The 23462-nt window shown below is 43.5% G+C and overlaps 10 protein-coding genes across 10 annotated transcripts; 5 read left to right on the top strand and 5 right to left on the bottom strand.

The window, feature by feature from the left end:
• Window positions 1–990: 990 nt before the first annotated feature.
• EAE98_005997 (uncharacterized protein) lies at window positions 991–2334 on the top strand (the record flags this gene model as incomplete). The annotated part of the gene is made up of 1 exon (XM_038953619.1): window positions 991–2334. The coding sequence occupies one exon, from the start codon at window positions 991–993 to the stop codon at window positions 2332–2334; it is 1344 nt and encodes a 447-aa protein (XP_038810014.1).
• A 972-nt stretch (window positions 2335–3306) lies between these two features.
• On the bottom strand, window positions 3307–4578 carry EAE98_005996 (uncharacterized protein; the record flags this gene model as incomplete). Its single annotated transcript, XM_038953618.1, has 1 exon — window positions 3307–4578. One exon carries the CDS (start codon window positions 4576–4578, stop codon window positions 3307–3309), a length of 1272 nt encoding a protein of 423 aa, XP_038810013.1.
• A 611-nt stretch (window positions 4579–5189) lies between these two features.
• Window positions 5190–6327, top strand: EAE98_005995 (uncharacterized protein). Its single transcript, XM_038953617.1, has 3 exons — window positions 5190–5365; window positions 5430–5575; window positions 5640–6327. The coding sequence occupies exons 1-3, from the start codon at window positions 5278–5280 to the stop codon at window positions 6243–6245; spliced, it is 840 nt and encodes a 279-aa protein (XP_038810012.1). The 5' UTR covers window positions 5190–5277; the 3' UTR covers window positions 6246–6327.
• Window positions 6328–7515: 1188 nt separating this feature from the next.
• Window positions 7516–9187, bottom strand: EAE98_005994 (uncharacterized protein; the record flags this gene model as incomplete). Its single annotated transcript, XM_038953616.1, has 4 exons — window positions 7516–8405; window positions 8458–8659; window positions 8715–8981; window positions 9035–9187. 4 exons carry the CDS (start codon window positions 9185–9187, stop codon window positions 7516–7518), a joined length of 1512 nt encoding a protein of 503 aa, XP_038810011.1.
• A 404-nt stretch (window positions 9188–9591) lies between these two features.
• Window positions 9592–11104, top strand: EAE98_005993 (uncharacterized protein; the record flags this gene model as incomplete). Its single annotated transcript, XM_038953615.1, has 2 exons — window positions 9592–10139; window positions 10240–11104. 2 exons carry the CDS (start codon window positions 9592–9594, stop codon window positions 11102–11104), a joined length of 1413 nt encoding a protein of 470 aa, XP_038810010.1.
• Window positions 11105–11585: 481 nt separating this feature from the next.
• Window positions 11586–12558, bottom strand: EAE98_005992 (uncharacterized protein; the record flags this gene model as incomplete). The annotated part of the gene is made up of 2 exons (XM_038953614.1): window positions 11586–12358; window positions 12411–12558. The coding sequence occupies 2 exons, from the start codon at window positions 12556–12558 to the stop codon at window positions 11586–11588; spliced, it is 921 nt and encodes a 306-aa protein (XP_038810009.1).
• A 2018-nt stretch (window positions 12559–14576) lies between these two features.
• Window positions 14577–15660, top strand: EAE98_005991 (uncharacterized protein; the record flags this gene model as incomplete). Its single annotated transcript, XM_038953613.1, has 2 exons — window positions 14577–14663; window positions 14716–15660. The coding sequence occupies 2 exons, from the start codon at window positions 14577–14579 to the stop codon at window positions 15658–15660; spliced, it is 1032 nt and encodes a 343-aa protein (XP_038810008.1).
• Window positions 15661–16291: 631 nt separating this feature from the next.
• On the bottom strand, window positions 16292–16790 carry EAE98_005990 (uncharacterized protein; the record flags this gene model as incomplete). The annotated part of the gene is made up of 3 exons (XM_038953612.1): window positions 16292–16322; window positions 16384–16637; window positions 16710–16790. 3 exons carry the CDS (start codon window positions 16788–16790, stop codon window positions 16292–16294), a joined length of 366 nt encoding a protein of 121 aa, XP_038810007.1.
• Window positions 16791–17048: 258 nt separating this feature from the next.
• EAE98_005989 (uncharacterized protein) lies at window positions 17049–17504 on the top strand (the record flags this gene model as incomplete). The annotated part of the gene is made up of 1 exon (XM_038953611.1): window positions 17049–17504. One exon carries the CDS (start codon window positions 17049–17051, stop codon window positions 17502–17504), a length of 456 nt encoding a protein of 151 aa, XP_038810006.1.
• A 499-nt stretch (window positions 17505–18003) lies between these two features.
• EAE98_005988 (uncharacterized protein) lies at window positions 18004–23411 on the bottom strand (the record flags this gene model as incomplete). Its single annotated transcript, XM_038953610.1, has 2 exons — window positions 18004–22973; window positions 23028–23411. The coding sequence occupies 2 exons, from the start codon at window positions 23409–23411 to the stop codon at window positions 18270–18272; spliced, it is 5088 nt and encodes a 1695-aa protein (XP_038810005.1). The 3' UTR covers window positions 18004–18269.
• Between the last annotated feature and the right edge of the window lie 51 nt (window positions 23412–23462).

The following is a 23462-nucleotide window of genomic DNA, read 5'->3' as shown; positions in this document are numbered from 1 at the left end:
TAAAAAGCTAGATTAATAGAAAAAAGTATAAAATAAGATCTTTCCCCCTCGAATATAGAATAAGAAATAAGGAATATCATATACTATTTTATAAAAATCACGTATTTTATAAGCTATTTAGTTATTAATACGAGTCAGCTTCTTATAATAGACTAATACTAGTCTAATCTCTCTTATATTCTATATATATACTATATACTCATATACTAGCTCATGACCTATAATATATACTAACTCGAAATCAAATATAATTTATTCAAAATTATACTTTTTGTAAACCTATTTTAGATTTTTATTATAACAATCCTTATCTTTCTTTTTATTATAATCTCAGTCGTAGTACATGCCTCCCCAAGTTTAGCGGCCGCTGTGTCACGGTGTGGATACACGTGACCGATAAGCGATAAGCTAGGCCCTGTTGGGCTAGCTTACAAGTGAAAACTCTGTATATCTTCACATTGGAAGATCCTGTATCGTAGCTCTTTGAGCTACGTCTTAGTCTACACCCTGTACCTACTGTTCTTAGCACTGTCGAATATAGATTCCTGATCCCGCCTGCCTGCCCCGTGACACGCTGCATTAATCTAGGCAAGGTGCGTCCACGTGCCAACCGCTACTTTCAACATCTATCAGAATCGCACTCTCCCACCGTCTTCTTCCTCTTCTAATACTTCCTCATCTGGTTATTCAAACTCGCTATGCGTTGTAAGCCTCTTCTGTATCGCCTCACTTCATATTTCCTCTTATATCGGCCTCGCTACAACTGAAAATCTCGACGGAACATTAGTCGCTACAATTTTTGATTCACTACCTTGAACTCGATGCACCTGATAACTATGATACATAATGTTTGCTTCAACATATTGTTTGTCTGTCAATATTCTTTAGTAAGATATAATGATAGCTTAACTGCATACTTAGGGTGCGTTCGGATCGATCTATTTCGATTTATTTCAATTATTAGATCTAAATTATTTAGTAAATAAGAAAATGATCAAACAAAATGGACTGGAATGGGTGGCCAAGACATTTGGTCTCGAGCCGCGTTGGACATCTGAGCCGGATATCGCGAAAGTTGAATCAATCGCTCGAAAGCACCTCAACCTCAAAGAAAATGATTTCTGCCATCTTAGCTTTTATACTGAAGGGGCTTTCAATAAACTATACAAAGTCGAGACAGAAGGTGAATGCTTCTTAGTTCGTGTTACATTGCCTGTCGACCCCTTCAACAAAACAAACAGTGAGGTGGCAACTATCAACTTCATTCGCCAAACTACGGATATACCGGTGCCCCAGATTCTTGCGTTTGATGATACTAATGAGAACGAGCTTGGGTTTGAATGGATACTGATGGCTATGCTACCTGGTGGAAATTTGCGAACGAAATGGAGGAAACTATCCCAAGATTCCAAACAGAATTTGGTCAAGCAGATTGTACGATACCAAGCCCAGCTTTTCCGTCACAAGTTCTCTACTATTGGCAATATATTTGTTACTCCAGAATCTCAACTTGTAAAAGGAAGTCTGTCTTCCAATATATTATCAGTTGGTGCTAAAGGAACACTACAAGATCTACAACAGATATCACTTACTCCAAGACAAATAGTGTCAATGTTTTTCTTCTGGGGAGATCATATTACACAAGATGTACCCCGAGGACCATTCACCAACAGCAAAGACTGGCTCTGCGCTCGTCTCACCTTGGCTATTACCGACCAGGAAGAAATTCTCAAAACAACCGACGACGAAGACGAAATTGAAGACGCGCAGGATGCCAAAATCCTCGCCGAAAGACTTCTTAAACTACTTCCCAGCGTTTTTCCTACCACTGACTCTATTCCAGAGCAATCTGTGCTCTTCCATGACGACTTATCTTCGCGAAATATCTTAATAGACGATGACGGCACCATCACCGGAATCGTCGACTGGGAGTGCGTCTCCACACTCCCATTATGGAAAGCCTGCGACTTCCCAGAATTCCTTAAAGGGAGGGAAAGAAACGAGGAGCCGAACAGAAACCAGTACGCTCCGGATGACGAGGAAAACGTCAATGAGTCTGCAGCAGATGCTCTTGATAATGAAGGAATTAACGAGCTCTATTGGGAGCACCTTTTAGAGTACGAATCGACAATGCTCCGCACCCTTTTTCTAAACGAAATGCAGAAAATTGCACCAGAATGGATCGAAGAGTCTACGAAAGGGGCAGTGAAAGCGGATTTTGAAGCCGCGGTGCAGAATTGCGATGGTGGGTGGTCTGTGAAGCGGATTACGGCGTGGCTTGATGCACTTGAGAAGGGCGAGAACTGGAGTTTGAGAAAGAAGCTTATTGAGTAGGTTTAGACTGCTATGGTTTCTTTTTCCTCCACATAAGGTTACAATTTCTTAGTTTAAATGGAATTATAAGATAGAACTACTTTATCTTGCGTTGTTTCACTTTACATGATCCTCGATATACTGTGAAATAACACTGTACTAGTGGTTTAGTTTAGTTTTCCTTTCTTCCCAGATACGCCTCTTATTGTTATGTAGCTGCAGAGCCTCTAATCCCATTCGGTACTAGATGGGCGAGGCCCACGATAGCCTGATCCTTCTCTACACTACCGACACCTTCCTACCTTAGTCAACTCAATATCAATCGTTGGTATCATCATGGGGATGGTGAAGTCAATATAGTACTATGGTTCACACTATTTTAATATTGCTTAAGGTTCTAAAAGCTAGGACTACGAAACGTATTGCTGTGGTGTCGAAAGGCGCTAGCGCAAGCGATAGCGCGGTTATATGATCACTATCCCGACATTTGAATATAAATAAAGATATATTATTAGTAAGAAGGTATTAAGTTAAAGAGGGTAAGAAGACTATAGTTTAAATAATTTTAAGATAGCTAATTTTAGCTTTCTTGTAATTATAATAATAATATTGAAAATGAGAAACGAATAATAGTAATAAATAAGGAATATAACTTTTAATAGAAGAGATAGAGATAGAGTTCGCGCTAATGTATATAAATAATATTATTAGCGTGTATTGAGGCTGTATAAAACAGCGACGAATCTTATCGAATATAGAGGCCGAAGGTTCATCTGTATCGTCTCGTTTAATCGAACCAAGTTTCTTGAAAAGAGTTTATATTGCTTGTAATTTTTAATTATTTTCTAAATGGATGAAATGACCTGGATGATACCTATGCAAAGATGCTTATGAGGTAATGAGACGAAGAAATAAGTAGTTGGCTAATAAATAGGGGTATATAGTAAATCATCATCTCATCTGGTGCGCCTCTCCTCTCTTCACCCAATCTCATCAAGATACTTTGGAAACAAGTTGCACAAGTTGATCTGCCAAAAACTTTGCAAACTCCTGATCATTAATAGCATGATCTTTCTCTAGCACCTCGATTCCCGTCCCATCTAATCCATCCTTGATAGTTTCAAACAGTACTCTATCTGCTTCAACATCATAAAACTTGCCTCCCTCCACAGCCAACACACTTATTCCCTTCTTCGGTAAACACATCTTGACCAGCTCCTTCCTCTTAACCTTTTCCCTTAATCTTCTAGCAATAAACTTGCCAATCTCGACACACTCGTTCTTATCCGTCCGCATCAACGTAACTTCTGGATTATGTTGCACCAACAACCTCTCGCTAAATTTCTCCGGTACTGAATCCCTTGGTCCAAAATTCACACATTCACATGCACCCACACTTACCACTTGCGGAATTCCCATTTCAGCCGCGGCGGAGAGACGTTCTGGACCCGCTGATAATACACCTCCACAAACATGGTCTGTGATTTCCGTCGTTGTAATGTCCAGAACTGCATCGATGCGTTTTTCGCGTATCAATCTCTCCATTGCTTTTCCTCCGGCGCCAGTGGCGTGGAAAATATATATCTCATATTGATTTTTTAATCTGTCGTCATCTTGGAGGATTTCTTGTACTTTTTCTACACAGGGTGTGGTGATACCAAACATGGTTAATCCTATACCTTTTTTCCTCGGTTCGTTCTTCTCATCTGCTTGTCTTCGAAGCTGGTATGCTTTCGCGAGTCCGGAAATCGCTCCAGCCGCATTGTCTAAGATTCCTTTAAGTATGGAATTGGTGCCCGCGATGTCAACGACGCTGTACATCATTGTGATATCTGTTTCGCCAACATATGGTCCTGTGTTCCCACTGGCCATGGTGGATACGAGAAGTTTGGGGAATCCAATAGGGAGAGCATTGCGCATGATGGATGCACAAAGGGATGTTCCCCCGGATCCACCGAGTCCGATTATAGCATGGATGGAGTTCTTTTCAAAGAGAGAACGTGTGAGATTTGTAGCGCAGATGGAAATGTGCTCGATGTATTCACCGCGGGAAAGGTTTGAGTAATCGAGGGGGGAAGAGGCATGGGAGAGGATTACGGATTGGGGGATGCTTATTTCGGGATCAGAGGCGGGCTCGCGTCCTACGTCTGCAAGGAGAACTTTGGTATTGGGTTGGGAGTGCGTGAGAATTTGGGTGCGGAGGTAGAGGATTTCTTCGCGTTTTGAATCGAATGTTCCGAGGAGGAGGATAGTAGGATGTGACATTTTGTTTATGGCTTGTGGAGTTGATAGAGCGAAGCATGAGGAAATTTGTATACTTATCTGAAGTTATGGGTGAGGTGTAACAACAATGTATATGCTGTCCTACCTATTTTAGTAGATGCTGCAGAATGACGTTTCTCTTTTGATATTATTGTGTTGAGATTGACACAACTAATACCAGCTTCAAAGCAACAATGCTGATAGCCTAATGCTCGATTCGACATTTCCATTCGTAAACGTATCAATTCTCACGAGTTGATCGATTCGAATTCATCCGTCAACAATGACAATGTATGTCATTATTGCATATCATTATCTCGACGAAATCAAGTTCCCCACCATAGCTACAAACAAGCTCCAAGGTAATTTCGGGCCGGTGAGATTCTAGTGTCGAAATCTACAAGATGTGAGGGGCCTTGGAGGGGTTTTAGAGGGGTATTTTGGCCAGTGCTAGAGTTGCCAGGCCAGGGGTACGTCAACAATACACAGGCATGTTTACGAGTCGAGCGAGTCAAGCTGTGAGGCTGTCAACCCCCACTACCACATGTCGTCATTTTATGCAGAGAGCTACTTTAATATGATATCAATTGAACAGTTAAGAATTTTTGTATCGGATTCTTGAGACAGTGGGAATGATATATATTGTACCTATTCATACCATCAATATTGTGATATCTCCATTTGTCAACTCGATCTTGCACAATGACGAAAGCTACAACCCGTGATGTTGTTCTAGGAAGACTGAAAAATGCAGTCAAGAATAAGGAGATTATTGTTGGAGCAGGAGCAGGTAGATTAGTCGCTTCCCCATATCTACCATTGGTCTAATGAATCAATAACTAACCGACGAATAGGAATTGGTCTATCAGCCAAATCTGTAGAAGCAGGCGGAGCAGACCTCATTATCATATATAATTCCGGTCGTTTTCGTATGGCAGGGCGTGGCTCACTAGCTGGTCTCATGCCATATGGAGATGCCAATCAAGTGGTGGTTGAGATGGTTCGTCTACAATTCTCCTCTCCAATCTCACGATATCCAAAATCAAAATCTCACCTCATGACAGGCTTCCGAAATTCTCCCCATAGTAAACGATACCGGTGTTCTTGCCGGCGTCTGCGCTACCGATCCTTTCCGTCATATCCCCACCTTCCTCAAACAGCTGAAAGATCTCGGCTTTTGCGGAGTGCAGAATTTCCCCACCGTTGGACTTGTCGATGGACGATTCCGAGAAAATCTAGAGGAGACAGGTATGGGATATGATAAAGAGGTTGAGATGATCCGTGTCGCCCACGAACAAGATTTACTTACTACACCCTACGTTTTCAACGCCGACGATGCGGTAAAAATGACCAAAGCAGGCGCGGATGTATTGGTAGCGCATATGGGATTAACGACTAGTGGGACGATTGGTGCCAAGACCGGAAGTAGTTTGGATGAATGTGTGAAGGCTATTCAGGAGATAAGAGATGCTGCTGTGAAGGTTAGAGAGGATATTATTGTTCTTTGTCATGGGGGACCTGTGGCGGAGGAAAAGGATGTGGAATATGTTTTGGCGAGAACGAAGGGGATTCATGGATTTTTTGGAGCGAGTAGTATGGAGAGATTGCCGGTGGAAATTGCTATCAAGGATAATATGAAACGGTTTAAGGAATTGAAGGTTGGAAATTAGAGGAAATTAGGTAGAGTGTATTATTAGACGAATAGAATGTTAATCTAGCACTCGAAAACGTAAATATGAAGAGACGTTTGGATAATGACACCACTTTACTTCTGACATATAGATGAAAACACCTAATTCAAGAGCTGCAGTGCGAAAAGGAGGAGCAAAGTATCAACTGACATATACCATCTACTGGAAATCACGAGTAAATACATGGCGAAACCGAAATTGAGTCTAGAAACCACTTGGGCCAATCCACTATACTATTTATCATGGGTATATACTGTACCAGTTGATCGCTTATTCTTGCTTCTAATAAAATAAAGATAGGCATTTACTCAATTACCCAGGTAGCTCTTGAACCCACTATTCACTCCTTCTCGCTTCGAAGTTACTGCAGCAAAAGCTCATTCTCGGCAAAAATAAATCCACTACTAAGGTTACACACCTAGGTACGAAAAGGCTTTTCGCTTCTAGAGTATCTGGCTAATAGTAGATAGTAGACCTGCCTAGTGAATAGATCCACAGAACTTTAGCACTTGAACTTATATTTCTACTTTCAAGTCTCTAGACTTTGATCTGAGTATATCCCCTTTGTTCCCCAATTATAACCTCTATCTACTATACAGTCAGCCATCTAACACGCAAACTATTGGCCATTACAACCTCGCAGTGATCCTGCCTCGTTTATCTTCTCTTTCATCGAACACCTAGATAGCGAGGTATCGATCCTGCTAGATTCCTAGTTGAGTCAAAATATGTATTGCGCAGATCTTTTGACAGATGCATCAACTGTCATCTCGGATGTCGTCTCTGAGTGTAAAAGTATTTCTTCTGATTTTTGATGCCACATAATAGGTAACCATTCAGCATCAACACATATAGAGAATATACCTGAACCACAGGATTACCCTCTAGCTTCTAGTAAAATGATTCGAATGCAGGTAATTGCGCCAAGAGGTTCTATTATAGAAATGCTACTAGAAGAGGATGTGAAAGATTGGCAATTAAGTTATAACTTCCCAATCTTTGGTGCAATCAAATCTAATCAAACCCTTTTAGATGCCAATTTTGACATCAAATCGTCTTAGTGTGTTTGGCACCTAGTTGACACTTTTTGGGGCAGCTGGATTGGCTTTGAAAAGGATTTAGTCCTTTCTCTAGAATTTTGGTATATTTCATGTACAATTAGATCCATGTACCTACGTAAGGTAAGCTCCTACATCGTCGACCCAACATGCAGTCAGTCGGGCCAAAAATATACCTCAACATCGACGATCTAACCTATCACTCCACCTCCAAATCCTACTGGTCTCCTCCTCCCTCCGTTCTCTGGAACCACAGCCATAACCTTGTAGACCTTTCCCATACCACTTCCTCCTCTATCAACCAATCGCTTCCAAGCACCCTCAACCCTCTTCTTAACCTCATCATCTTTCTGTCCCAAACTTTTAACCAGCATCTCTGCCCGTTCCTTAATTCCCATACTCTCCAACCACCCTCCTTGTTCCATAGGTCCATGAACTTCTACCCCCTCACTCGCATTCATAGCTGCCTCGGCTAAAGCTATAAAATCTACATCCGCGCTTAGATCTACGATTCCCGGTTCACTAAGAGGAGAAACTCGTTGATGTGCTTTTATTCCTCGAAGAGAATTGGTTGGAATGGTATCACTCGGTCCATAATCCAAAATCAGAGCAGCACCCGAAGGATTAGGTTTAGGGTTTGTTTCTGAACCACCAATCCGACTTGCGAAATCAGCGACAATAGCGTGACTTTCAGGAGATATCTCGATTAGCGAATCGGGTATGGATTTTAAGGCTCGATAGCGAGTGGAGATTTCTGGAAGATAAAGGGAATGCGGGGTCGAGGCTTTGGAAAGCGTAAGTTGAAATTCAGGAGGGGAGGATTGGGATTGAAGGGATTTTGGCGTGTGAACATCGTTGTGAGTGCTATTTGGCGGGGTGGGCGAGACAACCATTTCGCGCCACTGAGGTGTTTTGGCCGTGGATGATTTGGAGGTAAAGGGTGCAAGTGGATGAGTACCAGTGGGCGTTTGGATTGTGGTGGGCTCTGGAGCATTGGGGTTCGGAGGTACTGACTGGAAAGCGTGGATTGGGAGAGCATCGAAGAACTCGTGGGCAACGATGAATGGAGTTTTGTCCGCGCCTATAAAAGTCAATGAAAGATCCTTAATTTTGCAGCTTTTACACGAACTTACCAGAAGGTACAAATCTCATATTTTCAGTCCACATTATAGGAATGCCAGCATACTTGCTGGTACTCTTAAATCCTGTTTCGGTCTCTATCATAGGGGCATCCCCACACAAAAGCTGTTTCTGCGCGTCTCTCAAAGCAGGACTTGCTTCTACCATATAGACAGCTTCTAAACTCTCAGCCATTGGTTTGAAGTTTCTGATTGTCTATACAACGTATTAGCCCACATTCAAAACTAGAACAAGACTGTCTTAACCAGACCCTCAGCATATCATCCATTAATGTGCCCCTCCCCGGACCTATCTCCACCAATTCAACACCCTTTCTCTTCTTTCCTTGAGCCATCCATTCTGCCACAAACCAAATACCAACCAATTCCCCAAAAATTTGTGATATTTCTGGCGAGGTAATAAAATCGCCCTTTTGTCCGAACTGATCTCTCCCTTCTTGTTTCGAGGTATAATATCCACCTACATCGGACGTTAAGCACATCCGCATGAACGAAGCCAAAGGAATTGGTCCTGTAGCCTAGGCCATATCAGCAAAGTGCTCGAGTATCTAAGATGATACAAAAATCATACTGTGATAGCTTCAGAGAGCTGTTTTGCAAGGGGTGTAGACCATTGTCTTGTCTCCGTTGAGGACCATCTCAAAGCCGAATACGAAGCCCCATATCTGCATTTTACAGCACAACGCAAAGAATTACGCGTTTGCAGTAATAATCTAGACCTCATTTTCGGTCTTCTCTAGTATCTCCAGCACATTTCACTGCTTTTCAAAGCTCATTGCAAGGGTAGAAAGAAAGTAAAAATTGAAAGCCTTGCAACCTCGCCTTGCCTCGTCTCCTTGCCTTGTCGTCATTGGCGACCCAAAATCCTCAGCCTCGACTTCAACATTCACTGCAACCTAGGAGCTTATCTACCACTATCGAAAATCTTGTCATGCCAAAATTAATTTTGGAATTTCATAAGAAGTAGATATTTTATTAGATATTTAGAAAGGTCAATATTGCGCGACCTCGAAAAGAATTGGCTCTTTAAATTTGAGAGATCGTTCGTTGAATCTGGACGAGGGGCGTATTGAGCTTCAATTGCACACTTCACAGAAGGCTAGAGTTTATAACCAACAAGGTACAATTATGTCGACTCAAGCCAAGTCGCGCTGGGCAAATGACGAAGAAGATGCTGCGCTGGAGCTGCAGCGCAAACGCGAAAAGGAAGAGAAGAAACGATTGAAGGCAGAAAAACAGAAGAAGCTCGATGAACAAGCTGCCGCTGCTGCTGCCGCGAAATCCAAAGCTCAAGCTCCTTCTGAACCAGAAGCATCCACCGAAAGACCCTCGAAGCGTCGCCGTTTATCACACTCTCCAGCACCCGCTCAAAAGCTCGATTTACCGCCTGCCAAACTACTGAGATTTCCAGCACCCAATTGGGGGAAATGTCGCAGCGTCGAAGATTATGAGAAATTGAATGACATAGAAGAGGGGGCGTATGGATGGGTGTCGCGCGCGAAAGATAGTCGGACGGGGAAGGTCGTCGCGCTGAAGCGATTGAAGATGGAGAATGCCAATGACGGGGTGCCAGTAACAGGTCTAAGGGAAATACAAACGTTGATGGACTGTGAGCATGAGAACATTGTGAGGTTAAGGGAAGTGGTTGTTGGAGAGGATACGAGTAAGATTGAGAAGTACGTTTTCTCCAATTCAGTCATGCCATTTCTATCTTTGCTTTCACGTTTTCCCATTTGCACAGAATATAGAAAATTATAGCTAACAGACACCCCTCAGTATATTCCTCGTTCTTGACTTCCTTGAACACGACCTCAAAACTCTCTTGACATCTCTCTCGGAACCTTTTCTACCATCCGAACTCAAGCTACTTCTCCATCAACTCACAACGGGCGTTGCCTACCTCCATAACAATTACATCCTCCACCGCGACTTAAAAACCTCCAATCTCCTCCTCTCCAATCGAGGCGTCCTTAAAATCGCCGATTTTGGCATGGCCCGCTACTGCGGCGATCCAGCTCCAAAAATGACCCAATTAGTCGTTACGCTCTGGTACCGCAGTCCAGAGCTGTTACTCGGCGAAGAACGATATGGTAAAAGTGTAGATATGTGGAGCGTGGGTTGTATATTTGGCGAACTACTCAGCAACGACGCGCTGCTCCCCGGAAAAAACGAAGTCGATCAACTATCCAAGATTTTCGAACTCCTCGGCCTCCCTACCGAATCCAACTGGCCCACTTTCAAACGTCTTCCCAACGCACGCTCGCTCCGACTTCCCAAGAACCCCAATCCCGCCACTCAAGGCTCAGTTCTGCGCTCCAAGTTCCCCTTCTTGACTTCAGCTGGATCATCTCTACTCTCTTCTCTCCTCAGCTTAAATCCTGCGAAAAGACCTTCTGCGCAAGAAGTTCTGGAACATGAATACTTCAAAGAAGATCCGAAGATGAAGAGTAAAGATATGTTTCCTACATTTCCAAGTAAAGCTGGATTGGAGAAGAAGAGAAGGAGGGGGACTCCGGATGCTCCTCAGAGAGGAGAGGCTCCTAAGGGATTGGGGGGTGTATTGGATTTTAGTGGAGTGTTTGGGAATGGAGGGGGAGAGGAGGTTGAAAAAGGGGCCGGATTTAGTTTGAAGCTTATTTGAGAGGAAGAAGAAAGCGAGTCACTTCCGGCGTGAGGGTCAGAAGATAGGCCAGTGTATGATATGGATGGTATGTACTGAGGGAAACACGTGGATATACCAATTTGTGCTCTGTGTAGTTTAACGAGGCATATTCTTGTAATTTTATAGATGTAAATCTACAGTGCACAGAATCATAAATATAGAATCAGAGAAAAGATTTGTTATTGACTATTATAAACCAATTTGCTCTCAATCGTTCATTAAGTAATTGTAGATTTCTCCCTGCTATCTATGCATGCATGCAATGTGCTAAATCCAGAAAATGCACATGTGCCCAAACCCCAAAACACCATTACCCCAACCCGGATTTTTCATTTTCAAATCTTGCCCAAAGGAATGTTCCCCATATGCAACCCAATATCTTAACGTTCCTCTCCTCCGTGTCCTTCAATCCAACACACCCAAAATTATAAGAAAAAGTTGTAATCTTCATGACAAATTTTTACCAGATAACACCCAATCCAGTGACGAACCAGGTAAAGCTAAGCACAGTAATAACTCCCATACCAAACATCAATTTCAATGCCCTTCTCTCCATGTCAGATAATGCCCCACTGCATGTAGCACATACCCAATCGCTGAGGGGAGTATATGGCTGTGGCGAGTACATTCCAAAAGCATATGAATTATATACTGACAGGTATCCGGGTTCATAAGGCGCATTGATACTTCTCTCTGCATCGTAGATAATCAAAGTATAGGTTTCAGTAAGGAGAGGGTTTCCAACAGCAGTTGATTGGTAGGCACTGGTATCCCAGGTTACTGCTTGTGTGGCATTCGAGACGGTTTGGTTCGTGGCAATAGTATACAATTGAGCATTGGCTTTGCATGTGGCCATAATGTTAACGGCAGTAGGAGTAGCTTCGAGAGATGTATAATTCCAGGCAAAAGTAATATAGTCACCAATTTTGAAGTATGTAGTGGAAGCGGCGGCAGGTGTTAAGAGAGAAATTCCACCTGCTGGGTAAGTTGCATCGTAGGAAGTCGAATTGCCACCAGACTTGGCTGTAGGTTTGGATGACCCAGATTTGGCAGTACCTGATGTTGTTTTCGATCCAGAAGTGGTAGCTTTATTTGTGCCTGAGCCTGAGCTTGTTTTCGATGCTGATTGAGAATCAGTTGCAGATTGGGAACCTGTTTCTGATGCTGTGTTTGTAGACTTTGGGGCTGTGGTTGCCGAAGCAGTGGCAGAAGCAGTTTCCGATGCTGTATTGTCTTCAAGATGTCAGCACGTAAACACGGGGAAGATTGATTATGAGTTTCTTACCAGCAGCAGAAGAGCTTGAACTGTCTTGTCGAGCTACAATTAAAGAGTCCATTTCTGGAAGCCATCTTGGCCATGGCCATGCAGCTACAAATGTGGAAAAGCAGAGTAGGATGATGGAATATAGTTGGATTGATCGTTGAGCCCGCATCGTGTTTGTTGTTGATATCTTCGTATGCCCTTAAATGGCCCCAAATTTCTTGTTTGAATTCCTAAATGTTCTTTCCAATCTTCAAAGTATACTTTGATCCAGCACCAAAACTCCTTCAAGAAATGTTTCGTCTCGTCGATGAATGGTGAGTAAATGTTTAATGGATGTTTTGTTTTGATGATTCTTATAGTCCGATTAAATTTCGATCAAGGTTGTCCGAGTGAAACCCAAAAGTCGACTGAATGGAATAGGTGATTGTCCGACCGAACGAGTGAGGCCGTGTATTTTGTTCTTCAAAAGATGATTAGAAACGAAGGGATTTTGACCGTGTAAAACATTTATCGACGAGAGGATTGAAAGATGTGAAAGGTAAGGTGTTGAAATTGTTGTAGGTAGTAATTCATAAAGGAGTCCGGTCCGGTAAATCGTATGGAATGAAGAGGGTATCCACTAGGAATGTCTCGAGTTTAGCACATTTTGAGTGGTCAGCGAGGTCAGTCAGGTACAAGGTTAGGAAAAAGTTTAGGAGACAATTGAGGCAATGCATTATTAAAATTCGAGCTACCGAGGAGAGAACCTTTCTTATTCGCTCATTTGCTGTCTACCTATACGGGATACTATTAATAGACCTTCCCGGCGCCATTCATTGAAGAAAAAGTACGAGAACTTCCAGATGATCCGTCCGTATCGATTTTCACATCGTCGCGGGTGTGTGGTTCTATACCAACCATCCATGGCCTCTATTCACTTATTCATGTATGTACTCAGATTTTCGGGCAATTTCCTACTCTACATCCTTTCGGGAATCCAGATTCATGTATCATTTTGAGGAATTCAATATACTCTCTCTCAGTCTGATTGATGATTGCATTTGCAACTTTCAAATCCCGATACCATATAGTGAAATCAATAGACTATTCAAGCTATGGACAGTCTTATCATAGCATAGCTCTAAGATTCACTACAAGGGAGTAGCTGTCTTGTCATAAGAGCGACCTTGAAGGGAAACATCTTGGATAACTGGAGGGTCCTACTAGGTGTACACTCACATATCTCTCGAGAAGCATGACCCGAAACACGTGACCTGGCTTCTCCCCCTATCTGATATCCTACGTATTTGTCATACCAACAGAATCTATCCTATGGTTACATGGTAGATAGTTGAATTTTATCTCTCTCTTTAGATCGAGTAATTTCTATCCAGTCAAGGTTTCATTCATTCTCTAGTTGAATATATCTTCCATCTAAACTGCAACTCCGTAATTGTCAATAGCTACATGGAATTGATACTCGATCCGACCGAATATCTGATACTCTCCCAGTATAAATCGGCGGACATGACAAACAACTATTGGCACCCCCAAAGGCCACGGCTTTAGCTCATTGATAATGATTACTATCTTGCTTGTATATATGTATTTAGGGAGTTCTCTGATGGCCTATGGTAATGCCCATCTACGGGCGCGGCTCGGCTGATCTTAGCATTCTTCAAGGTGTATAGTCGTGCTTCATCGGCTTTTAGTAGACAACGCTGTCCAGTCGGTTCAGTGATTTCCCAGATGTACTTAGCTATAGCCAATGTTTTCGAACATATCAACTATACATGACAATGCACAAGAGGAGAGGATAAAAGATATCACTGCAAACCTTGGTTCAATCCTCTCATGAACAATCAGGAGAGCGAAGTCTGGCCTGGAAGCGAGGTGGAGGCGAGCACGATGTGGAAAGACTAGACCAGTCGTGCCAGTGAATGATTGGCGTGCACAGACCACAAGGCTACAACAATGGCCGAGGCGGCGGCGGCGCATTAAACTTCTACATCATTTTCTACTATAACAGCCATCATCTAAAACTCACGATTACTCTATCAATTCTCCGGAGTAATTCTCAATAGGATATCCAGGTCATCCTGATCTAAAATCCGCAATCGAATTTCCCCTTCCCGCAATATTATCAAAGTTCAACTTGGTTTCGAACTTGCAAAACGTGCAAATCTTCCAAGCCCTTAAGTCTACAAGATGCCGAAAGCAGAAGTTGGATCAACGAAGTTTTTAAACAACAAGTTAAAGTCCAAAGGACTCCAGCGATTACGATGGTACTGCCAAGTATGTATATAATTCTCGATGATACATATCAGCCAACTAATATTATGAACAGGCTTGCGAAAGACAAATGCGCGACGAAAATGGCTTCAAAATGCATGTACAATCTGAATCGCATGTTCGACAAATTCTCTTAATCGGAGAAGATCCCAAGAAGTATATCAACGATTTCAGTAATCAATTTCAGCGTGACTTTCTACAATTGTTACGAACATCTCATGGCGAAAAACAAGTCAATTTGAATCATTTCTACCAGGAATACATCAGCAACAAGGAGCATATTCATATGAACTCAACGAAATGGCCATCCTTGACAGAGTTTGCCAAATTCCTGGGCAGAGAGAGTTTATGTCGAGTAGAGGAAACAGATAAAGGTATACAAGTAGCATGGATCGACAACTCACCCGAAGCGTTAAGAAGGCAAGATGCGATTAGGAAGAAAGAGAGACAAGATAAGGGTGATGAGGAGCGCGAGCAAATGCTTATCAGGGAGCAGGTACGTCGAGCAATGCAAGATGCCGAAGCTCGTGGAGAATCAGAGGTGGATGAGCAAGAACGGGGCCTTAAAAGAGAGGAAGGAGAGAAAATAAAGCTTAGCTTCGGTGCTAAGCCTGCCGTCTCAAACCCTGAAAGCAAAATAATTGAGCCAGAGGAGAACAAGACGCCGGCTGGTGACGCGCCTTCTCTCGAAACTGCAAAAGACGAGGACAAGCCTTCTGAGACACCGGCAACTGGTGATGATAAAATCGCAGAGTCTCCAAATCCAGAGACAGCGCCACCAGCCCCAGCCAAAGTTTCCTTAAAGATGGGATTCCAGAGCAAACCAAAGAACGTTTTTGCAGCAGCTAAAAAGAATGCTCTGGGGGGCAAGAAGGCCCCTGTATTTGAGCAGCCGAAAAAGATGAGCGAGGCAGAGCGTATTATGAAGGAAGAAATTGAGCGCAAGAGGAGCAGGGAGCAATCAAATGGAGGACCATCTCATAAACGACCACGATTTTAGTTACCTAGCGATCATGAGGGTTTGGCATTGCACGGAGTTACATTTATAGGCACTTTACGGTGGAAGGAATATGGCGTTATATTTGATACCACATGCATCTGTAGTAGAGCCAAGGCAGGATGTTCCTATTTTTCAAGGATTTTCTGTTCGGCTTCATTGATTGTGTGTCAATGATTTTACTCGGCTCCCAGAAGTCTACATTCTTCCACAAATGGTCGTGAAATTAAATCTGTTATAATATATCGGGCGATTTGATGCTGCTTGATTCAATCAGACGCTTCAGAGCTTTTCCGCGTCTCATTTCTTTGTAGTTGTTCTGATACCATGTCCAAACTCCTTTTAACTCCTTCACGCTACGAACATTATGCACCCTTTGTCCAGATCCAAATTCCTATCCCATAAAGCGTATTTGACCTAATGACAAATCAGCAAAGTTTATGATCACTGTAGTCCTCCTATGCTTGGCGAAAGACGACTCTAGGGCAATGATGTGGTTTTATATGGCTTGGTCTTTCAAGCTCCAAGATAGGAAATACTATACAAGTTGCCAAATATCATATAGACTCCTCATCGTCTCATACCCAAACGGCGAAAGCTCTTACCTTTGCTTGCAAACCATCTCTCAAATCTCTTAATCTGCTTCAGTAGCACTTCCATCTCTCCTACATCCATGTTAGCTCCAATTTATCACATAAACCCCCATTCCAGTACAGAACAACTTACGGAATATATTTGACCCTCGCCTCTTCCTCCATTGTCGAAACGATTTCTTCCGGTAGTTGTCCATTGACTTTCGTCGCATACACACCTCTCACATATCCATCCAGCCGCTGCCATTTCGCGACCCAAGATTTAGATGGATCGGCCAGTGTAATGAGCCCTTCGAAGACTTGAGATGTGCAGTCGATGATCGCTTCCATAGATCCTTGCAGATGGAGAAAATCTTCGCAATTGGGGCACCCTTCTCGCATGAAACGCTAGAGATATGTATGTTAGTTTTGGACTACCAAGTAGAGATGGGAGAGAATAAAGGGAAGGTTGATGCGTACGTTTTGGGTCATGACGATTGAGCAGACCATGCATGCGCGGAGATTGCGCTGCTGATTAGGGGGTACGTAGTTTTCAGTCATTGTGTTTGTCGTGATTGTTTGGCTGGAGTTGAAGTTGCAATGAGAAGGCTTCCAGAATTGGGAGGGCTAGGATTTATATAGTTGAAAGGGTTGAGATTGTCCGCGATGTCAAAGAAAGCTGCAAGGCTGAAAAAAGCTTGGACCAGCCGTCTAAAAATGTCGACACGGCTGAATCTCCTCCCGCGTATCTTACCAGGACTCTGAACATTGATATAAAAATTATAAGTTTGGAAATAATTTCCTTCGAGCGGTAGAAAAATGGTTCAAACTACAGAAATAACCGTGGATGCTCCAATGCAAGAAGCACCCCCATCATCTATCCCCTCAAAACGCAAACAAAATAGTCACGAGCACAAAGCCATTACTATCACAACACCACTTTTTTCCTACATTCATCTGGAACTTCAGACCTCATCTTTCAAGAAGCCACAGCTGGATGATATTACAGCAAAATCATATATCACCTCAGCACTGTTGCAATTTCTGGGACTCCATGGCTCTGCTATCTCTATCGATATTTTGAAGACGGAGGACAAGGAGGTTTGGATCAGAGTCATGAGAGAGGATGCTAGTGCGGTCGTTGCAGCGTTGGGGGGTTGGATTAAGAAGTTGGGCAGTGGGGATGATCAGGTGGGGTGGAGGGTGAAGGGGAGGGCAAATTGGCTGGGTGGCTTGGTGGGAGAGCGAGATATTGAGGAGGTTTGGAATGACTGAGAATTCTGGAGGCCAGAGCAATCTACCTTTACTTTTCGTCAATAACGAGGTCCTCCATAAGCCTGGGATTCTAGTTTTCAAAGAAGAGAGCTACTGGATAAAATGGGCATTGCACCGTCAACAATATCTGATACAAGAAAGAATCGGGCACAGTACATGTTTTTTGTCCGAGTGCGACACGAAGCTTGCCTCCCTAAATATGGAAAATCCTAATCCGGTTATCAATGCAGGAGTTTTCATGCTGACTGGGTAAGCTGTCGATTTCAAAGTCTCTGAAAAAGTTCATGTCCCCGATTCTGAAACATCGGCAAGGAAGACTGGAACTCTGCAAATGACTTCGGGTCAATAAGGTCGGGCCTGAAGCTTTTTAGGCATTGTGCGCACATAACCATGTTCGCTTTGGTCGGTTGCGGCTTCACGAAGTATTGAAAAAGTAGGTTCTACCACGCAATCATACTGAAATTTCCAATGAACTTGATTTACAGGCAGAGCATGTGGCGAGATTCATAGATAAATACTCAATTTAGATGTTAAGCTATGTCACGGTGTGTTTATAAACAATCACTAAAAGAAAAGAAAAATGCTCCCTCTTTGCCCATACAAATTTACCAACCTGATTAATGTCAAGCTGGAACCCCACCATCTCATAACTGCCTCTTCCAGCTGGTAAATGAAAGACAATGGAATAAAATAAGATAAGATAAAAACTTTTGTGGTATTTCCCAATCATTTCAGTTGTTTCAACCCAACGCCTCACATTTTGTATTACGCCCATCTTGAGAAGTCTAAACTATCAACCATTGGCTCATCCCCAATTGTGTCCTTGTCCGGTTCTGCCGTAGACAAAACCGACGATTTTTGAGAACTAGCGTCAACTGAACTAGATAGAAAACTGAAGTTGGCGACAGAAGCCCGGCGAATACTAGTCATGCTCTCGCGGGCCTTAGCCTCGGAAACTGCACCAGTGGATGTACCTGGTGGGGAATTATGAGTAGAATCAGATCGCTTTGGTGCATGCTTTGCTCTGAGCCGATTGATCTCACGTAGACGATTGCGCCATGGTGAAACGTGTTCTCCACCCTCACGATTTGCCCAGACCGAGGAAAAGACTGAAGCATTCATTGCTAGCAAGCGAATAAATTCCGGCAAATTCCTCAGACTGACAATTTTCATCTCAGCAGCAGGAGAAATCTCCGGGAATCCAGGTTTGCTCATGACTTGAACTTTGTAGTATGGGTCTTTTCGCAATTGTCCTTGTCGTGGATCTCTAGCAGCGGTAAAAGAGAGACGGGATTCTGGAGCAATAACAATGTTGACATAGTTGAAAGCAGATGGAAATGTGTCGTATTTGAACGGCAAGCCGGAGTTGTTGAAAATGATATTCACATAGTCATTACCAATATGTCTCTTCTTTTGAGCGCACTGTGGATCCATCTCGAGATTTGTCGGCATCTGTGTTGTCACGTGAAAAACTATTTCAGAAACCCGATCTCTCCAGCAGAATACCTTCTCTCCGTCCGTACCGTACATTGTGTCAAGACCCTGAGCATTGAACTTGGCCCCCTTGAGTTCGGTCACTGTCGCAAGCCCTGCAAGAAATGTATAGTATTCCTCACTGCCTGTGATATTAGCAAGTATCTCGACTTCCTGTGTCTGCTTGTCACCGATATAAATGACACCAACTTTGTGCCCATCCACGGTAAGATTGCGATCCAGAGCCTTTACAGCACGCCTAGTCATGTCGTCATCAGGAAGAGCGATTGGGCGTGTGAACTCAGTGCCTTGCGGAATTGAGGCGGTCAATTGTAGGAGGAGGTGGCTGGGGAGAACAACATTGGCATTAGAGTGTTTTGCGTCGCGTAAAGCATCGGTAGAGAGAGAAATCTGATGAGGAGGCGGCGGGCTAAACTTTTCGCGAACCATATAACAAGAAGTACCTGACGGATGGCGCTTGGTGATTTGCGCCCAGCCTTTGTGGGTAGCCTGTTCAATGGTGACAACACTATGGCCAATAATCCAGCGCTTTTTCAGTATTTCACCATACAGTTCTGGGATAAAGTCTGGATCGGCAGAGGATTCGTCCACATCAGCATAAGCAACTCTTTGCATATAGTCCAAGGTGACTTGTGCTTGCTCATCAATCTTCTCCTTTCCATTCGCATCAGTCGAAACGAGGTTCTTAGCAATCCAACCAACTTGACCAGCACGATCAGTGAGTTTCAAGGACAGAAACCAGAAGATGATAACATGATATGCAAGAGCATATACATACTGTGGTAAATCATCCGAGCTGCTTGCTTGCACGCTTGAATCTACCGAGTTACTTTCTGTTGAAAGTGGCCCCGAGGCAACTCGAGCTCGGGGGAAGTTGTTTTTCGAGCTGTTATCCTTGCTCGGTTGATCTCGTACATTTTGAAGGTATCGGAAACATACAGCGAAAACAGTTCGGTATTCCTCTTCTCGAAAGTTGGCATATAGTTCTGGGAGTCTGGACAAACAAGCCAAAAATTCTAGAATGTGAATTGCGACATGTTGCTGAGTGATAATCTGCGACATCTTTTGAAGAATAGTCACAAGAGCTTTTCTAGTCGATCCAGGAAGTTCATGGCAGCATATCGAAAGGGCATGGATGCAGCATTTGGCAGCCCGCTCCCACGCGCCTACACCTTGTAAGAAGGTCCTAACAATTTCATCTTCCTCGGCTTTGGAAAACTCTCGGTTATAACTTGTGACCATTGTCAAGACGTGAAAGAGACAAATGGCCACGTCAGCTTTGCGCAACCCAGATGATACTGGGGGCTCTTGAAAACTACTATCTCTGATCAAATCGCATAGCAAAGATCTGAGCTTCTTTATCTGAGGAATTGATGACTTGAAAAGGGCTTGGTTGGTCAACTGAGATGGCAGGTGAACAAGAATATAGCTGTAAACTTCCCAATCACAGCCACCATCAAGGAGCTGACAAAGAACATCGAGATAAGAGTCAATGTTCAAGACAGTCTGCACAAGTGGCTGGTAAGGGTTCAAGTTATCGCTGTGGTCAGGCCCCTTCTCTTCAGTATCAGTCAGATCCGGATGGGCGGACTCGACAGAGGTACGGGAGAGATCGTCGGAAGCTTCTACCGCGGAGTCCTGTTTGTTCTCCCGTACTGAATCTGCTTCAGCGATAGCATCTCGAGCCGCAGAGTGCTGTGAGTTCTCTTGATCAGAAACCAATCCTGCAGCATCCATGTTTTGCGCAATGAACTTCTGATCCACATCTTCAATTATTGAAACTAGGCGTATAGTAGCATTGCCATTTGTAGTGTCTGGCAAGGCGTCGACGTCTGGTGACATCCACATCTGGTGGTTACGCTGTAAAGTTCGATTCATGCCACTGCCTAATCTGAAGCTTTGTTTGGGAAGAGACTGTGCTTGACCGCCTGACGTACTTCGAGATAGGCGAGAATTAGATTCATCTGCTCGAGCTAACCGACTTTGCTGGGCGGCTTCATCTGCAGCGTGCTTCTTAGCTAGAGATTCAGCTGTTCGATAGAGAGAAGCGGCTAAAGTATCTGACTCTGTGAAGGGCGTAAGAAAAATTCTGTTCATCGCGTCTGCTCGAAGCCGAAAGAACATTTTTAGAGCAGATATGCGAGAGTCTGTTGGGCAGTCAGAAGCTTGTGCGATGGCAAGTAATTCTTCAAACACCCGTAATGACTTAGAGACATCCGTAAACATGGTCCTCATGAATATTTGAATAAAACCTCTCACAACGATATTGGAAGGGCTGTGCACAATAGGAGGTGCGGCATAAGAAGATGAAGACTTGCTCGACAAGATTCCATGACGAGTCCCTGGAGGCGATCCAAGAGGTGATTGCATTCGATCACTGGTGACCACACTTCTCATAATGTCTACAGCATGTTGGAATAAACTGTCGTCCAAAGTTTGTTCGGCCATCACTACAGCGAAATCAATGAATTCCTGCAGTATTGCAATATCCTTCTCATCTCGAACATATCCCAAGACTGTCACCGCAAAAGCCTCGAAAATCTCCGGTTGATCAGTAACGCTGACGATAACATATACATCTGTCACTGCTTTCAGAGCGTGCAGTCGAATATCGGGTGGGCGGGACCGATCAGCAAGGAAGCCGCCAAGGATCAGGTCAATGTTCTTTTTCCATCGTAAATCCGATGGCGAGCAACATTTGTAGTCTATGAAATGATCAATGACCAACTTTGCGCAAGTGTCTGGAAGATAGGTATGAGATCTGACGAAAAATTCAATGCAGTCGTCTTTCTGAACGAAGTTGAGTGGAGGCGAATTTAATAATTGCTCGACGCGCATAATTAGACCACCAATCAGTTCCCCCATTTTTGTTATAAACTTTTGCTGGGAAGTTTCGTCTTTGGAAGGGGGGCTTCCATTGATAGTATTGTATATCTGAGACCGATTCGTCACTGGATCTGGAATACGTCTAGAGCAGCTAAACACAATATCAAACATTGGTGACCAGTCTTCGTCAAGCACATTCTGCATAATTCCACCTTCATGAGTGAAAAGCGAGTGAATCAGCTGCAAAATATCGCAATCAACCGAGGTACGGTCTAGCTCAAGAACCTTTCGCAGAGATGCCATGAGGAGGGTGAATGGGACCAAGGGGTAACCATTCTTTGCGTCCTTTGCAAGTAGTTTCTCCAATGCCGATATAGCACCCCTTACCTCTTTAACATTCTGGCTATATTGCTTATCATCGGACTTGTCTAACAACGGCTTTCCAACAACTTCCATCAGTATTCTAACCATTGTGAGCCCGTGGTGGGATTTGCATAAGTTGCTGATACATCTCCAGGCGTCTTGATGCACATTCCAAAGAGAGCTATGTATAGAGCATAGCACCTTCACAACTGGCTGAAGCTTGCTATCTGGAATATCTCCATACGTTATGACAGCATCAAACAATTGATTGCATGCTTTGAGATCCGCCTCTGTAGCAGATGACGTACAAATCTCAAGAATCTGAGAAAGAAGGTCGGACGATGCTGAATCGGTGACAATGTTGGAGCTGAATTTGATAATATCCGCAATGAAGACAAACAGAAGAGCTAGATTAGATTCCTCATCTAAAGGCTGTTCCTCTTTTGGGAGGGAGCTCTGACGGGCAGCCTTCTTGAGTGAGATTCGTTCTGCTGTTGCTGCAGACCAAGTATCCTTCAGCCATGTAGTTAATAGTGGGAGTAATTTATAATGGAAACCCGAGAGATCTTTCCCGTGTCGTGATAGTTCGATCAACGATACAAGCTGTAGGTTAAAATCTTCTCTATTTGCAGGATGACTTAATACTTGGAAAAAGCTTGCTCTTTCAGGATCATTCGAGGATGTACATTGAACGCAAGCGGTCAACAATTCGAACCCCGCGATTCGCGCTTGTTGTGGCTGAGTTGGTTCGATTAAATCTTTGCCTGCAATAAATATCATAGAAACCTATTAACAAAAAGTTAGCAAGCGGCAAGTAATATCTCGATCTAATCTACCAACATTTTCCAGGGGGAAATCAATCACAGCACGGCGTAAATGTTCCGCTGCGCGAATGCGATCTGCAAGACTATGCCCTGCTTGTAGCTGTTCAAGAGTTGGCTCATGGTTGAGTATACCTCCATGGCTAAGCTTTTGCGGAATGCTTCCATTGTCGAGCTGTAAAGGACCCGTTGCTGGAGATTGCGTACTTGGGCTTTTGGTAATTTTGCCGCCAGTCAAGCTTTTAAATACACTCGCAATTCCGCTAGAGCTCCTTGGTTCCGGCGTCTGAGCTGCGTCCCCGACAGGTGGAGGCATAGAAGCTCGAGGGTTGGAAACTCGAGGATTTCTTTGAACTCGAGAATCTGTTTCGAAATTCCATCTGTTAGTAAATGGGGGATACATTTTGGATGTCTTTCGTTTTAAGATTTGAATTGCAGTGTTGTGTGCGAATCA

This window comes from Botrytis deweyae (genome assembly GCF_014898535.1).
Source record: "Botrytis deweyae strain B1 chromosome Unknown BDEW_012, whole genome shotgun sequence".
NCBI classification, from domain to species: Eukaryota; Fungi; Ascomycota; class Leotiomycetes; order Helotiales; family Sclerotiniaceae; genus Botrytis; species Botrytis deweyae.
Note: the sequence above shows the minus strand (reverse complement) of the source record. Positions and strands in the feature narration are given on the sequence as shown.